At 37.7% G+C, this 19,015-nt stretch overlaps 1 protein-coding gene across 2 annotated transcripts in view; it reads left to right on the top strand.

Moving 5' to 3' along the window:
* The window catches only part of LOC128022670 (RNA-binding motif, single-stranded-interacting protein 2), a 55,632-nt gene that overhangs the window by 16,618 nt on the left and 19,999 nt on the right, over window positions 1-19,015 (top strand). For both annotated transcript variants that reach the window (XR_008185968.1, XM_052610453.1), the window contains one exon: window positions 4,035-4,201. Coding sequence is in view for 1 of the 2 variants with exons in the window: in XM_052610453.1 (XP_052466413.1) it covers window positions 4,035-4,201 (167 nt within the window). In the remaining variant the exon portion in view is untranslated. The remainder of the gene's footprint in view (window positions 1-4,034; window positions 4,202-19,015) is intronic.

Here is a 19,015-nt window from a genome sequence, read left to right as displayed (position 1 = left end):
GTGCAACACGTGACCGAGTGCGGTGAACAGCCTTGCGCCAGTGTTCTGTTGATTCTGCGTTTCCCTTAAAGGATGTCTCAAACCAGATAACAGAAACGCCGCCCTGCTTCTTTAATTACTGAGCACATTGATTCTAATGACGTGCACTCCACAGACGCGCCGCACTGTCTTTAAATAAGGATGTCACGGTTAATAATTTTCCCCTGCGGTTCTTATGGGTGGCTCAATAGCGCAATATGCGGTATTAACGCAATTTTTTTTTTTTACATACCTAATTTATCCTGATTTTGCTGCATACAAAGCTCTATCATTGCATTATGTAGCATATATTGTTCCTATTTTAACTGACAGAGAGACACGTTTTAAAACATTTTTGTTTATTGTTAAATGCCAAACAGCAACAAGAACATGCATTTTCCAATATATATATATATATATATATATATATATATATATATATATATATATATATATATATATTTAAAGAAATCAAAGAGTTCTAATGTATTACACATGTATTTGCGCACGACTTCGGACATCAGCGGAAATCTAGACTCATTATCGTGCCACCACTGGCCCACGAGGACACTGGATTCGCGTAGGAGTCGATGCAATCCTCGTTATCTGCTCACTCTCTCTTGGGTATGGGCACTGACGCGGAGGTTGTCCGTGACTTCAGCAGGTATGCCTGTTACTTTCACGGCTATATTTTACAGATTTCGCAAAGGCTTCAGCTACTCTTAACTGTAGCTGTTCTTTTTGATGTTGCTCCGTGACCTGATGCTTGAGGGGGCAGCTGCGCTGGATGACAGGTGACACTCTAAAATGCTTACCGTGAAAAACGCTTCACATGGCTTAATGTACTAACACAGTGATATTAACAGACCAAACTCACTAAAAATCATAATAAAGTATACTATATATAAAAAAAAAAAAATCAGATGAGCCCTGAATATGAATGCAACTCGTTTAATAACGTTAAGCCTTTTTCTCCCATAGAAAACTGTTATAAGAAAATGCTTAATGTGGCTTAATGTACTAAGACAGTGATTTTTAAAAACCAAATTCACTAAACAATATACTAATAAAGTATACTATGTACAAAAAAAAACAAAAAACAGATGAGCCCTGAATATGAATGCAAGTCGTTTAATAACACGTTAAGCCTTATGATGGTTTTCTATTGGAGGAAAAGGCTTAACGTGTTATTAAACGCGTTGAATTCATATTCATGGATCATCTGATTTTTTGTAGATAGTATACTTTTATTAATATGATGTTTAGTGAGTTTGGTCTGTTATTATCACTGTATTAGTACATTAAACCACGTTAAGCATTTTTCACGTTAAGCGTTTTAGAATGTCCCGATGACCTCAAATTAGATGTATTGCTGCGTCACAGGAACCTTTTTGCAGCAAATTTTGCATATTGGCTCATCTACATTTGCTGGCTAGCACTTTTCATTGGGTTGAAAGCCGAAATGTTCCTAAACTGGCGACGTGACATTAGGTTTTGGGATGAGATCGAGCGCTTCCCATATCCTGTTCAAAACAAACGAAGCACCATAAAGCTACAACGGCTTGCGAGAAAGAGACAGTCGTAACCATATTGTATCATTCATGTATTTAACATTGAATGCACAGTGACAAATTGAAAAAACAAGACTGCCATAGCCTCATAAATAAAAAAATAAAAAAAACTGAACACTGTGGTTGCCGTGGTTTGTGCGGTTGCTATCTTTCCTCTGCGGTTTGCTTGTCAATAGCACGGTATTACAATATTGCGGTTATCGCGACAGCACTATCTTTAACTGCCGAACATGTTTCCCTCGACTGTACATGCACTCGCGCCATTGATAACACATCGTTTTGTCTGACTGTGCATGTACCTGCAGCGCGCATCACTTGCCGTCACTAAATTACATTATATTTGTCCCATATTGTGATTAATATACATACTGACTTCAACTTGGAACACGAAATAAATAGACTGCTATTGTTATGTTAGTATGAGGGTTTCATTTTCATTTCAAGAGTGTTAAACAAAGTGATAGAAATTTTTTTTTTCATGTATTTTAAATGTTAAAAAATGTGGAAACCACTCATTGCATCACACCATCTCCTGACTGCATTATTATTTGTAAAATAGGGGCTTTATGGAGTGTTTATAAATGGTTATAAGGATACAGTTAACAGTTTATATTTAATTAATTTAGGGAAATGAACAAGTGTCTCAGCCCTCAATGGACTACTTGGCAAACAAGCTTATTCCTGCTTGAAAAGCAAAATGTTATTGATAGTGTCAAAAACATCAACTTCGAAGCACATGTGATTGATGGACAGCATTACTCAACATTACTTACTACCTTCCAGCAACGCTACATTCAGTGAAGGTTAAATTGTAAAAAAACATAATAATAGTTCATTTAAATGGAACCGGAAGTGGAACCTGAAAATGTGTATACTGTAATATGTTGAATTTTGACATGGGCAAACTTAAAATTAAGTTGACAGTAAGTAATAAACAGTATTGAGCACTGAGTAGTTGAGTATTGTGCTTTGTTCCGTACCACTATTTTTAAATAGCTGTTTAATTATTTTAATGAAACCAGAACCATGTCTAATAAGACCAACTCTAAAGGCAAGTGACTTTCTTTAGAAAAGTTTTGTTGAAATTTTTTCATGTTATCTTCATATAATTCCAACTGTGCTGCTTTGTTTACAGGGTAACCATGATAACAGCTATATTTCTACTTGTCTACAAGTGCAATCTTATGTTAGAGAGTGTATTTGCAATTTCATTCAGCCCGTCTGCTGCTTTTGTTGCCGTTTTTAGAACACTTCAGAAGATAAGGTATCTGGAAGTATTTGAGTCACAGCTGACGTAGGCTATTTCAAATAGATCTCATAAACACAGTATTTTTGACTGTCTTCTGAGGGTTTCTTACTTTTAGACTAGTCAACAAAATTTCCATTTAAGCGACTGTGGCGAGTGGGGCGAGGCCGAGAGGCGTGGGAACGAGGAGTGAGGCCAGGTGTAGTGATTGAAGATGAGCTACACCTGCGCCCCACCGCCGGTCTTGAGTCCCACGTAGGACTCAAGACCGGCGGTGGGGCGCAGGTGTAGCTCATCTTCAATCACTACACCTGGCCTCACTCCTCGTTCCCACGCCTCTCGGCCTCGCCCCACTCGCCACAGCGACTATGAAACTAAATCGGTCGTAACACACACCCCTATAGCGTGTAGACATGTGCCATATCAGATGCCCTGTGAGTGAGAGCGGACTGGAGGCTGTGTGTGAGAGGAGTAGAATGACAGCAGCAGTTTCGCTTCTAGTGCTCAGGTTTTATAGCCTACACATCTGAGAGGAGAGAATGACATATTCCCCCTCTTTTCATTTTTCCCCTCATTCCCTTACGTAAAAGGAACACTTCATCATGTTCTTTGAAATACTTTTTTTTATTATTATTATTCCACTTGTGATGGAGCAGTATTGGAGTGAGAGACAACAGACACTCAAGCTCCTCGCTCCGGGCAGAGTTCCATTCTTCTTCACTCAGATGCTCTGGTTTAAAACCATTACTCACACAGTCAGTCACATCAGTCAACATCCTCTCCATGTATTGGCTCAGTGTTTTGTAGGCTGAATCTCTCTTTGACAACTTTATTAGCTGTGTCCCCAGATTTCACTGTCTTAGCGTGACAAATGCCAGAAAACCTTAGAAAAATGAACTGCATATTTTGCTTTCCTTCACATTCAGTGCTGGTTTTCTGTTGGCAGGCATGTGAAGGTTGCTTAATGTAGTTATTATTGGATGGAAGAGACAAAAGGTTAAGTTAACAAACTCATGGAGGAGAGGGGAAAGGGATTCTGTATGTTGGTGTATATATATATATATATATATATATATATATATATATATATATATATATAATTTGTATAGTTTTCTTTAATAGTAGTAACACTGATTTAACTGTACTTATATTTATCTAAGTACAAAATATGTTTATATATGTATTTTATTTTTCAACAGCAAGCCTATGTGTCCTCCAGCCACCAGATGGCGCTGCTCAGTCTCAACACCAACAGTAGCAGCACCAGTAGTGCGGGAGGTGGGGAACAGCTGAGCAAAACCAATCTTTACATTCGTGGACTCCATCCTGGGACCACTGACCAAGACCTGGTCAAACTCTGCCAACCGTAAGTCTCTGTGAAAGATACATCAGGCTAGATAACTATGGTTTGCCTCTATGTGGATGCTGAATGACAGGGATAATATTCCTGGACAGACTCGTCCCGCTTAGTTACTGTTGCTACATGCAACAAGCCATGGCGATCTCACACCACAGGTCATGTTCTCACGCAATGAAAAATACATTGCAAAGCAAAGAGGAAACTGACAACGTGCCGACAGACAAGAAAGAGCAGGATACTATATACTATTGTAATTGTAATTTCTTAAGAAATTCAAGCTATAAATGTGGTTTTGTGGCTCTTCAATGTGTCGTGACCAAGCGGCAACCTTCCAGTCTCTCTCCTGAAACCACCAAGCTACTGAAATTCATCACTAGAGAAAGTCCCCAAAAGGGAGTCAATCCCATAGACCCCCCCACACCCCCCCACACCCCCACCCACCCATGCAATTATGACCAACTTCACAGTAAAAAAAAAAAAAAAAAAAAAAAGTGGTTTTGGACTAAATAGCACATTTTGCTATTATATATATATATATATATATATATATATATATATATATATATATATATATATATATACACATATATATATGTGTGTGTGTGTGTGTGTGTGTGTGTGTATATGTATATGTAGTGGTGTCAAAATTAGCGCAGGCTATTCATTTTTTTTCAGTTTAACGCTTAAAAATATTTAAAGCAATTAACATGGGGTGGGGCTAGGGTTGGCCACCCCACTCACAACTGCTGCTTCTGACAGCTCTTCTCTTGAAAAAAAGTGCTTTTATTCAGTCGCAGAATGACTACGAACAGGAGACGTTTCAGACATGCACTCCACTTCACTTCAACGGCAAGCGCGGGTCAAGTGAGCGCAGGTACGCTCCTGTGCTTGCAGTGCGTGCTTATGGCGAGTTTTTTTAATTGCACGCACAATGCGCCGGTGCGAGAAAATACCATAAAACTCTTTATAATCAGTGATGCGGCGCGACACGACATGACAAATAATCGACAGTAAATTGCCCCGTCCTATCCATGAAGTATTGACACAGAGCTCATATATGCTGTGTAGACATTGACAGACTCAACCTGTTGCAACATGGCGGTCTCGCATCCGATGTAGACACTGTTCACTGCAAGTGGGCACATTAACTCCCCGCGTTCTCTTTGAAATAGGAATCGTTTCCACATTTCTTTGTTAACATCGTTCATTTGTCACTGTCTCGTTTATTTTTGGCCAGTTTGGAGAAAGCCTCACCATACCTGGCCAGCCAGGTGTTTGCGATTAAGGAAACTTGTACAAACGCGGATTGGTGACATCAAAGGAGATTGCTCCGGATCAGCGATGTAGATTTTGGTTTCCCAACAAGGTCCATTGCCCAAAAGAAAAAGTATTTACTGAATGCATGACTGGACACGGGATTTATTTATTTATATTCCTTTTGCCATAGGCTAAGTCTAGAAATTTTGTTACACCTTTACTATAGTGATTATTTTACTATAGACTTATGTCTGTTCTAGAGACGTAAGAACTTTTTGATAAAGCTCTTATTGGTTTTCTTTTGGAAATATGTTTCAAATGCATGTCAGATACCATCCATAGTGGAAGGTGCAGCAAATGGTAGCTCCGGTAGGCTAAAAACATATGAGGAAAACGTTTAGATAATGCAATATCAACAATCATATAAAAACAGTAGGTAATTTGCTCTGGAATTATTACAGATGTTGCGTAAGAAAAACACAGACTTAGCAGATTCGAACGGGTTTAAAAATGTGAAGTACGTCTGTCAAACACAATTTTCTCTATCGTTCCCTTGTAAAACTTCCCTTGTCCCATCCGAATAGGGCTTATGATTGACATTTGGTAAAAACCATACAGAGTGGAGATCGACCGATATGGGAGAGGTCAGGGTCAGCCGATGGCCGATATGTGCTACCGATTTTTAGGGCCGATATCTTGAAGTTTTCCCCTTCAATTGCATGATATAATGTCACACTAATAATAATAAGTGGTTGCACAACATTTCTAAACTTATCATCATTTATTGAGCACTGACTTCAACCATCTCTCGAATCTTAATTTTGTGCACTGCACGGTATTAAAATAAAAAATGTATCCAAAACAAAAATCAATTAACCAAACAAATCAATAAACTGGCCAAGTATATATATATATATATATATAGCAGTGGTTCGCAACCTTTTTCAGCTCGCGGCCCACAAAACCAAACCCATATATTTGCGCGGCCCACTTCAAAAAAATGAACTGACCTCGCTATTGTTGGGTTAATAACTAAGTATTCAGAAGCTAGATTGTTAGCTGTATTTATTGAATGAACTAGGGCTGTGCGATATGAAAAAAATAATATATATATCGCAATTTCTTTGATCAATTTTGCGATTGTGACACACACCGATATGCTTTTACAGTCATAAATGCATTCAGGATTCATTTGAAACGTATTTCCAAAAGAAAACCAATTAGAGCTTTATCAAAAAGTTATCAAAATTATCACTATAGTAAAGATGTAACAAAATGTAGACTTTTGGCAAAGACCTTTATTTTAAAATGTTACGTCAAGCAACTTAACACAGTCTTTCAGCTAATTTCATATATATACACACACAACACTAAAAGGAACAGTTATTATTATTATTATTATTATTAATATTATTATTATTATTACTACCCCTTTTTCATAGTGAATTGGTGAAGTTGTATGTAGTGTAAGCTACGCTTTGCATGTTAAACCTGATTGTGTGTGCTTTGATTACAAGCCGTAAATTCTTATCACTAATAAGTTAATTGTGCCTCAGTATACCATAATTTTACAGATTCGCAGAGGCTGAGGACTGGTTTTGCTTCTGCAAGTCAAGACTGATCTTGTTTAGACCCTATCATTAATGTTTAAACAGGCACATTCTTCCATTCAGTTCAGATGTGGGACAGCGTTTGCTCAGTGGCAGGAGAAAGAGGTGCTGCTGAAGCCTTGCTTCTGTTGGAAAATAACTGGAAAAGTGTGACGACAGTCTTAAACATTTCTGAGAAAGTAAAAATAAATACACTTCTAATGCTGATTTTCCACAAACATCAGCGTAGCTGTATTTAGGCTATGGACAAATTCAGGTGACAGTCCTCCATTTCTAGGAACACAAACATAGTGCTATACTTCATAATCCTGCAGTGAACATAGCACATGCACAACTTTTTTTTGATGTACTAATAGTCAAATGTTTAGACACATTCTACCTTATCTTAAAGGGTTAGTTCACCCAAAAATGAAAATCATGTCATTAATGACTCATGTCATGTCCCTCATGTCGTTCCAAACCCGTGAGACCTCCGTTCATCCTCGGAACACAGTTTAAGATATTTTAGATTTAGTCTGATAGATTTCTGTCCCTCCATTGAAGCTGTGTGTACGGTCTACTGTCCATGTCCAGAAAGGTAAGAAAAACATCATCAAAGTAGTCCATGTGACATCAGAGGGTCAGTTAGAATTTGTTGAAGTATGGAAAATACATTTTGCTCCAAAAATAGCAAAACTATGACTTTATTCAGAATTGTCTTCTCTTCCGGGTCTGTTGTGAGAGAGTTCAAAACACTGCAGTTTAGAGAGCGAGTCAATATTTTGTTCATTATCTGGCTCGGTGTTCATCTTCAGTTCTCTCTTCACAGCAGTTCAGTCAGTGTACTGTTTGAGTAAATGAATTACTCCGGGATATTGGTTTGTTTGAACTCAGAGGGAGCGTCAGCCACATTAAAAAAGTGAACAGCTTAAGTCATTTGTGGATGATTCACTGCTACGAATTGATGGAGGTCATATAAGTATGATTTAAACCATGCTAATGCACTTCCATTAATGCTAGGATGACCACCCGTCCCGCGTAGCGCGTGCACACACAGCGTTTGAAGCCCAATTCATGCGTCCCACAAATTGAGACTGTGTCACGCATAATCAGTGCTTGCTCAAAAAAAGCTGGTCGCTCATCTATATCTGGAGTCACCAACCCGTCATCTTGGAAGCATTTTAAGTCGATCGCGAAGATTTTTCAAAATCTGAGAAAAACAGATGCGAGCCTCCGCTGACTGCGCGCGCACCTCCCGAAACAGACGAGACATTTATACTTGACGCAACTGTTTTAGACTGAAAACCAGACCATACAACTGATTTAGACGCGGGTGCCGGTGTGATGAGATGTACTAATATCCGTCTGCTCGGGCATGATTGTTTTAGGCCTGTAATTGATTGATTATTGAGGTAATAGGGATTGCACGGTTCGCTTAAAAAAAAAAAACTTTTCTGTTGATGCATGCGCATTCTGGCTTCCCAGACATTACAAAAACATTAAAAAAAAAAAAAACCTGGACAAATCATTCACTCTTGTTCAATGCGATCGAATGCTGTATATGAGCAGTAATTTATTCTTTAAGTGAATAAATTGTAATGAAAAATAAATAAAATTAGCTAAAGTAAATCGTAAGTGGAAGTGCATTTGTCGATTCTGTCATAAGCATACAGTACATCAGCATGTACACATGTTTAGGGGAATAGGCATTATTAATATACCATGTAAGGTGGTATGTGCCAGAAATGGGTAAACCACTATCAGTGAGTCTGCCCATGGGGTGGGGGCACCACCGCGCAAGGTGTCCCACATTGTCCCTCAGAACCATACCGCTTGTCCCCCCTTGGGCTTATTAGCAGGTGGTCACCCTAATTAATGCCAAAGTGTTCAAGTCTATGCAAAAGAATGTTGAGGTCAATTGTGTCAAACGCAGCACTAAGATCCAATAAAACTAATAGAGAGATACACCCACGATCAGATGATAAGAGCAGATCATTTGTAACTCTAAGGAGAGCAGTCTCAGTACTATGATACGGTCTAAATCCTGACTGGAAATCCTCACATATACCATTTTTCTCTAAGAAGGAATATAATTGTGAGGATACCACCTTTTCTAGTATCTTGGACAGAAAAGGGAGATTAGAGATTGGTCTATAATTAACTAGTTCTCTGGGGTCAAGTTGTGGCTTTTTTATGAGAGGCTTAATAACAGCCAGTTTGAAGGTTTTGGGGACATATCCTAATAACAATGAGGAATTAATAATAGTCAGAAGAGGACCTATGACTTCTGGAAGCACCTCTTTTAGGAGCTTAGATGGTATAGGGTCTAACATACATGTTGTAGGTTTAGATGATTTAACAAGTTTATACAATTCTTCCTCTCCTATAGTAGAGAATGAGTGGAACTGTTCCTCAGGGGGTCTATAGTGCACTGTCTGATGCGATACTGTAGCTGACGGCTGAATGGTTTGCAATTTTATCTCTAATAGTATCGATTAGAGATCGACCGATATGGGTTTTTCTATAGCCGATGCCGATGCCGATGTTTAGAGGTCAGGGTCAGCCGATGGCCGATATGTGCTGCTGATTTTTAGGGCCGATATCGTGGAGTTTTCCCCTTGATTTGCATGCTAAAATGTCACACTAATAATAAGTGGATGCACAACACATTTTTTCTAAACCTATCATAATTTATTGAGCACTGACTTGAACCATCTCTTCATTCATCTTAATTTAGTGCACTGCACTGTATTAAAATAAAAAAAATGTATCCAAAGTTACAAACAAATTAATAAACTGACCAAGTATTAAATATATAAAACAGGTAATATATATATATATATATATATATATATATATATATATATATATATATATATATATATATATATATATATATATATATATGTCAATCATTTACATAAACGTTTTAGAGCATTTACATTTATCAAGTAGAATTTTTCAAGTTTGTTGGAACATAAATGTAAACTTAAATATACATTTAAATAAATACAATTTTAGAAATAAAAATCAATTAAACTGAAAAATATAAAAAAATAAATATATAAAAAATAAATAACAGTAGTGCTGCAAAGACACTAGCAACCAGCAACATTTGTGTTTGGTATAAATGACACAGAACATCTAAAGTGCATTCTAATTTCGAACTTACATCGCAGTCTGTTCATTATTAAAATAAAGTAGAGTCAACCAAACATTTAAAAAGTTACACTGGTCAGTTTAAATACACCCTATACCGGTCCTCTCTGTTGTTATGCAAAGGACGTTTTTGCTCATGTGAAGAGGATGATTTTTTCCGTCTAGTTTACATAAAAAAAATATTATAGTTTAACATTCAGATACATTGCGAATATGGAAACATTTGGATATGTGCAGAACGAGACGTGAGCAATAATCTCCAAATACATCTAGTCAAACCCGCGCTCGCTCGTCCTCGTATGGACTTAGTGCACATGGCATAATATCTTCTTTTTAACATAATAATAAGGACTTCTCATCTCCCAGTCTGCTGTGATGAAGTGAGCAGTTATCGTCACAGAGCTCTCCGTCCACCTGGACGTCCACCCGTCTGTCGTCAGCGCAACAGAGGATGCTCGGGATAGTTCATCCACAACTTTTTTCTTCTCCTGTTCATAAAGATCTGGCACAATCTTTTCACTCTAACCTCTTTCCTTCATCATTATATCCTTCATGCATTATCACTGAGTGTGGACTGAACATGCGCAACTTTTTTTTTTTTTTTTTTCATAAATCAATCCGCGGGTCACGCGTATGCCGAACTGAAGATATTGATCTGAACGGATCACGGATCAATGATGATCCGTTGCACCACTACTATAGTGTCATTTGAAAACATTGCAGTTGCGTTTCAAAATACAACAACGAGCACCACGAAACCATTTAAAGAGGCGCATTCAGCGGTCTCCTTGACAGAAAACATTCAGCAAAGTAAAATGATCTCAAACGTATGGCGCGCTCTCTTCATTTTATCAAACGATCATAATCACATTTATTCATTTTACAGTCCTGCTACTAGCATTTTATTAATACTAAAACCCCTTTAATTCAGGTGAGAAAGCTTTTTTTCCAAGTGGCTTTTGCACATAATAATAATACCGCTGCAGACGCATTTTGCAGCATTAAGGTTATTACTTGATCGTTAATTTAAAGGACGATCGATCATGGAAATTATCAAATATTTACATCCCTAAATACAAATGAGTTGGATGGAAAACTGGTTATTGTCTGCATCAAACCATGCTTGGATGTTTTGACACACATGTCATTCGCCTTTCTGGGCAGCTCCAGGACAGCTGTTTCTCCGAGCGCGGTGCTGTCTGTGAGCGGGGCGGAGTAACGGAGCCCTCAATCACGCTGCAGTGTTTGTAAGAGCTGACAACTTCTCCACCCCATTTACAGAGTGAAATTCTCTGACTACCTTTATCTCGCAGGTCTGTTGTTGAATCTTACAAAAGTTTTGGCTCGGGGTGCTTCACATGCAGTGGCTGCAGCAGCACTTTCCACCGCGCCAATAACACGAGGCTGCCCGCCGACGTGCCTGACTTTAAATCGGCGCTACTAAACACGGATATCGGCCGATGCCGATATATTAAAAAATGACAAATATCGGCCCGATATATCGGCCGAGCGATATATCGGTCGACCTCTAGTATCGATTTTAGAAGTAAAGTAGTTCATAAAGTCATTACTGCTGTGATGTTGGGAAATGTCAACACTTGTTGAGGCTTTATTTTTCGATAATTTAGCCACTGTATTGAATAAATACCTGGGGTTATGTTTGTTTTCTTTTAAAAGAGAAGAAAAGTAATCGGATCTAGCAGTTTTTAATGCTTTTCTGTAGGATAGGTTACAATGCTGAATAAAGTCGTAGTTAATATTAGTTAAATTAATCAAATCAAATCTCCATATGGACCAGTATCTGTAAATGTTAAGCCGCAAAAGTTGTTTGAAATATGAATCCGTGTTCTGCGCATCTCTGTGTGAATCAATGAATGGCAGAGACGTGCAGGTTTGTTTACTACATAGACTGAAGCGCATTACGCTTGCATTAATTTCAGCATCTGAGCTTCAGAGTTCTCTCTCCATCAAGAGATCTGAACTTTTCAGTTCATCTCAGTGGATGCACAGTGAACCTGCATTTGATGCTGTAAACTCTTTGTGAAGGCTCACGACTCACCGTTGCTTTACTGACAGCGCTGTTTCTCACACATGCAAAGAGAGAATGAGCGAGAGTCTTACCACGCTGAATCGACAGTTCATTTAGAATTATTCATATTCATACTCCTATTTTGATTTCAGCAAATCAGTTTGACCGAAAGCAGACAACGTGATTAATATTCATGAACCCAGCAGCTCATCAATTCATAGTGCATTGTATATACATTAGTATGATAGTAGAATTAGTTGTAGTATTATCTTTTAATAATAATTAATATGATCTATTACTATTTTGTTTTTTACAGAAACCCTCAATGACCAAAAATATCTTAAGCATCTCCACCAGTCTTAAGTTCAGTTAAAATGACAAATATGCATTCATTAGGCCTAAAAGTTAATTTTTACATAAAGGCATTGTGCTTGAAATATTACTATTATTTAGTAAAACGTACAGTATTGTTCAAAATAATAGCAGTACAATGTGACTAACCAGAATATTCAAGGTTATTCATATATTTTTTTATTGCTACGTGGCAAACAAGTTACCAGTAGGTTCAGTAGATTGTCAGAAAACAAATGAGACCCAGCATTCATGATATGCACGCTCTTAAGGCTGTGCAATTGGGCAATTAGTTGAAAGGGGTGTGTTCAAAAAAATAGCAGTGTGGCATTCAATCACTGAGGTCATCAATTTTGTGAAGAAACAGGTGTGAATCAGGTGGCCCCTATTTAAGGCTGAAGCCAACACTTGTTGAACATGCATTTGAAAGCTGAGGAAAATGGGTCGTTCAAGACATTGTTCAGAAGAACAGCGTACTTTGATTAAAAAGTTGATTAGAGAGGGGAAACCTATAAAGAGGTGCAAAAAATGATAGGCTGTTCAGCTAAAATGATCTCCAATGCCTTAAAATGGAGAGCAAAACCAGAGAGACGTGGAAGAAAACGGAAGACAACCATCAAAATGGATAGAAGAATAACCAGAATGGCAAAGGCTCAGCCAATGATCACCTCCAGGATGATCAAAGACAGTCTGGAGTTACCTGTAAGTACTGTGACAGTTAGAAGACGTCTGTGTGAAGCTAATCTATTTTCAAGAATCCCCCGCAAAGTCCCTCTGTTAAAAAAAAGGCATGTGCAGAAGAGGTTACAATTTGCCAAAGAACACATCAACTGGCCTAAAGAGAAATGGAGGAACATTTTGTGGACTGATGAGAGTAAAATTGTTCTTTTTGGGTCCAAGGGCCACAGGCAGTTTGTGAGACGACCCCCAAACTCTGAATTCAAGCCACAGTACACAGTGAAGACAGTGAAGCATGGAGGTGCAAGCATCATGATATGGACATGTTTCTCCTACTATGGTGTTGGGCCTATTTATCGCATACCAGGGATCATGGATCAGTTTGCATATGTTAAAATACTTGAAGAGGTCATGTTGCCCTATGCTGAAGAGGACATGCCCTTGAAATGGTTGTTTCAACAAGACAATGACCCAAAACACACTTGTAAACGGGCAAAGTCTTGGTTCCAAACCAACAAAATTAATGTTATGGAGTGGCCAGCCCAATCTCCAGACCTTAATCCAATTGAGAACTTGTGGGGTGATATCAAAAATGCTGTTTCTGAAGCAAAACCAAGAAATGTGAATGAATTGTGGAATGTTGTTAAAGAATCATGGAGTGGAATAACAGCTGAGAGGTGCCACAAGTTGGTTGACTCCATGCCACACAGATGTCAAGCAGTTTTAAAAAACTGTGGTCATACAACTAAATATTAGTTTAGTGATTCACAGGATTGCTAAATCCCAGAAAAAAAAAATGTTTGTACAAAATAGTTTTGAGTTTGTACAGTCAAAGGTAGACACTGCTATTTTTTTGAACACACCCCTTTCAACTAATTGCCCAATTGCACAGCCTTAAGAGCGTGCATATCATGAATGCTGGGTCTTGTTTGTTTTCTGACAATCTACTGAACCTACTGGTAACTTGTTTGCCACGTAGCAATAAAAAATATACTAAAAACCTTGATTATTCTGGTTAGTCACATTGTACTGCTATTATTTTGAACAATACTGTATGTGATACTGCTACTACTGTTGAAAAAATGTATAAAACTTAAAGAAATAAATCACAATATTTCTTCCAAGTTTTAATTTTAATAGCAAATCCCCTTTATTTACCAAAAATAAAATGTGTTTAAATTTCATAAATTAAAAGACAAATTACATTTGGGTGAAATTTGTTTACTGTTTTTCATAATTATATCACTTTCAACACAATTGTAAATAAGTATAAAGAATGGGATTGGTTTTATTTTTAGTGCTAATATTAAAATATTAAATACATTTTTTAATTTTTGTGTTTTGCTTTGGTACCGAAATTGGTACAGAGAACCGTGGATTTTCACTGGTATCGGTACCGAATACTGACATTTCATTTTTCAATGAACTAACCCTTTAAGAGCAGCTTAAAATGACTGAAATTAAATAAATAAACTGTTGATACATATGAATTTCTTAATAATACAGGAAAACCAGCCAAAAAGTGTCCAGCGCACATGTAAACTCCTTCAATATTATTTATAAAGTTAGTCGAGTGAATGTTCAGTGAATTTATTTGTAATACAATGAAGCAATTCAGATTTGCTTTCAGTTTCACTTTTGCGAGTCTCATCTCTCAGTAACTGTTTCTTATGCATTCGTGCAAGATTTGGTTTCTGATCCAGCCAGTTTCCTAGGTTAAGACGGGTAATTTCGTGATGATGTAATCTGTGTAAATCTCAATATCTATATCTATAAAAATATATCTATAATATATATATATTTTTTAAATTTAAGATTATATTATTCTATGAAAATTATGATGTGACTAACATTTAAAAAATTGAGAATGGAGAATTTATACAGATCGTTAAAAAAGTAAAATTATTACTTACCAATGTTCTTCTTTAACTCAAGAAATGGAGTTAGTTGGAAAGAAGTAACAAGCAAGCAAATAGAGGGAAACCTGCTCTTCCCACACTCTGTTGTGATATGTATTAGTAGAGGAAATGTTGAAATGAGTAGATATTTTATGCTTCCTCACAGGTTTAATATGAGGGGAGATCTGTAAGTGTTTAATGCTCTTTTATATTGGGGTTTCTAGGGATTTCTGTAATGTCGTGCTTACTGTTGATGGAGGATGGGCCAGGAGACTATAAAAGAAGCATGTCTCTTTGCTGTTGCAAAGTAGTGAATAGGAATAGAAAGTGTGTTTTATTTTTAGTGAGGTCAAATTATGAGTTCACACTGCTGATAAACACTGGTTCATAAATCATTTTTTCTCAAATGATTTGGGGTTGTATAGTGTATTCAATTGGATCTGTCATGAATGCAGTTGTTTATATCAAAGTCGGTTCTTACAAATTTACGCTATTTGTAAGGTAAATTTGAATGATTTCACAGCTTTGAATTTACTCTCCTGTTTTAAATGTAAAGTGTTTCACCAGAAAATTATATTCAAATTCAGTCACTTTTCTTTCAGTGTAACTATGCTGAAGTTCGGCTGTAGATCTAATTTATTAAAGCCATGGAGTTGTGCGGTGTGTTCTGGTAGATGTGAGCGGTGGACTGAAGGAAGGAGATCACAGGGTGAGAGGTGAGGAAGTGTCAGCAGTGGAAACAAATACCAGAGCAAGTGAAGCAAAGGACAGCATCAGGCATCAGCGCTAACTGGGTCATGGTTGAACGTTAGCGGGTCATACATCTCTCCACACACACACACACATGCACACACACACGCACACACACACACACACACACACCCTCTCTCTCACACACACGCACTCACACACACACACACACACACGCACACACACATACACATACACACACACACACACACACACATACATACACATACACACTCACACACACATACACACATACACACGTTTGTTTTTGTGTAAAGTGTGTTCATCCCATAGGTGTAATGGTTTTTATACTGTACAAACTGTATATTCTATCGCCCTACACCAACCCTACACCTAACCCTACACCTAACCCTATTCCTAACCCTAACCCTCACAGGAAACTTTGTGCATTTTTACTTTCTCAAAAAAACTCATTCTGTATGATTTATAAGAGTTTAGAAAAATGGGGACATGGGTTATGTCCTCATAAGTCACTCTCTCCTTGTAATACCTGTGTCATACCCATATCATTATACAGAGTTGTGTCCTGATATGTCACACACACTCTCTCTCTCTCTCTCTCTCTCTCTCTCTCTCTCTCTCTCTCTCTCTCTCTCACACACACACACACACATACACGCACACACACATAACCCAATGAAAAATCAGATCAGGTGTTTGACTGCTTACCTTTGAACTGTTGACCAGGATGTATGTCACAGCATAATTAGGTACTTTTTTTTATTTGTCATGTGTTGGTTTTCCCCCCTTTTTTCATTTACTGCATGTCATTACCGCATTTTAAAAAGATATTTGATCAGTCAAAGAACTATCAAAATACCTGTTCACTGCAGTCCTACAGCAGAATATCATAGGCGTGACGATGGCCTCTTTTGAACAGTTTTGAACAACAAATCCAATGCTGATTTGTAAATGAAGCGAAATGGCCTCTTGACATGGTGTTTCTAACTCCTGACAGTCAAGCTGGTTGTTGTGAGAGCCAAACGCTGTGTTAATAAGACCTGTACTGCTCCAACAGTTGTACTCAATGTAGAAAGTTATGCTTCATTTCATTCTGAAGCAGCTTTGCCAACAGCACTCCTCTGTGCCAACTGGCCAGACGTCAGACTTCCCACATGTCAGCGTGATGGGAAAAGTGTCCAGGACAGACAGGAATGTCTGTGCGTACTGCTGTGATCTGTGATCTGGACGAGGATTAGAATGAGTCTATGACGAACATTTTTACTAGTAACTACATTATCACTAAGCAACAGGCATTATGCATGGAATTTTTTTTATTATTACATTTATTTTCATAAATTACAATGTAAATGTTGAACAAATAAATTTTCTAATCACAGTTTATATTAATCTAGGTAGAAGCTTTTAGTTCAAAATTCTTCTCGGATTTGAGAAACAAATTAAACAGTGGTAGTGTAAATTATGGGAAATATTTAAATTTGAGTGAAATGCATGTTTGTTTGTATTTTCTTAAATCATAAAAAAGTATAATCCTGTCAACAGGGATGGAAATGATTGTGTTGTGGCAGGTTAACTCGCTTCACCTACCAACCACCATGACTGGTAAATAAAAATACTTTCTGTTTCTCCCGACCGGTGGACAAAAAAGTTAATTTTCATCCCTGTTGTGTGTACAACATGCAATAAAGTGTAATATCATCCGAAGCAGCTCCGTGGAGAAAGGCGGCATTGTTTCCAGTGCAGTGTTTGCAGCTGAAGTTGCCGCTGGCAGAGTGATATATTTGTTGATTATTTACCCTACGTTTTATAGCACGCGCTCATGTTATACAAGATCGCGTGAAGAGTTTAATTTGTCACGTCTCTGTCTCTTGTCGATGGCGTAAAAGTTTGCGAGCTGAGATTTCTTTCAGTGATACAATGTTTAACAGAGGACTTTTCCACACGTGTTCCCTCAACCACAAAAAAAAAAACAACAACACTTGTTGACACTGATGAATCCTTTCCTTTGGAATTAAATACAACATCATTAATGCATAGGAAAACGGTTTAGAATGTCGCAAAAAACGTCATCCGGTTGGGCTACGGACTTGAGAGAATGAGTTACTTCAGAAAGAGTTTGCTGTTTCAAAACCTAGTAAACCTAGTTTTTGAGCATCACTGAAAGAGAAAATGTCAGTATTTCATTGAGACTTGAGATTAAATAAACTGCTTAAACGTGCAATATGGATTTTTTGGCCACCAGGGGTCACTCAATCAAAATAATAACATAAGACGTACTTTGATGACGTCGGGAAAATGCGTAAGGCTCATGGGAGTTGTTGTTCATTGGAACACGCGCTCTGTCGCTCCCTATCATTCCTCCCTCATTCTAAATTAGTATTTTGACAATCACGTCTTTTCGAACAGAGAGACGGTTTCAACGGCAACAACTTAAACAAACGTTACTGCGCATGAGCGCTTTTGTGGACCTAACTTAACTTCTGGTAGACTTCCAAATAGAATCAATAACAACAGCCAAGTCCCTCTAGAGTAGATATTTTTTGATAACAAACAAAATGTTTGCTGCGTGGATCAGGTGGACTTAATGAAAATGCAATTCATTATTTGCCAACAGGAGATGTTTTAAAGCATAGACATAAAGCGCGAGAAATAGAGGTTTCCCCAGTAACAGCTGTAAACAAAGCAGAGCTACGCTCACACGCTGCTTTATCAGACATATAACATGCAAGTCTTCCTTCAGAAATACAGCGATATAAAAACACCTGTGCCTCGCTTTGATATTTAAACATATAAATGTAAGGAATTATTATTATTATTAAACATGCAGTAAGTAACGTTACTCATGTTTATTCAATGAAGCTTTTTTTTTTAAAAAAGATCAGTTTTAAAATTGTGGTGAGTCTCCAAAAATAAATAAATGTATGTGAAACACACCCCGCAGCACAACCACCTCAGCCCAACTTCAGTCTACTCATCACCTTGCCTTTAACTGCGTTTGTAGAAGGCACCGCAGCCAGACCGATATACACAACACAGACCGGAGGTTAACTTAGGTCCAGGCGCGTGCGCCCGATGAAACCGTCTTTATGAATTATGAGACCCCTATCAAGTCAATATTCCATCTAGC

This window comes from Carassius gibelio, chromosome A11 (assembly GCF_023724105.1).
Source record: "Carassius gibelio isolate Cgi1373 ecotype wild population from Czech Republic chromosome A11, carGib1.2-hapl.c, whole genome shotgun sequence".
NCBI classification, from domain to species: domain Eukaryota; kingdom Metazoa; phylum Chordata; class Actinopteri; order Cypriniformes; family Cyprinidae; genus Carassius; species Carassius gibelio.
This window is presented reverse-complemented; position numbering and strand designations above follow the sequence as displayed.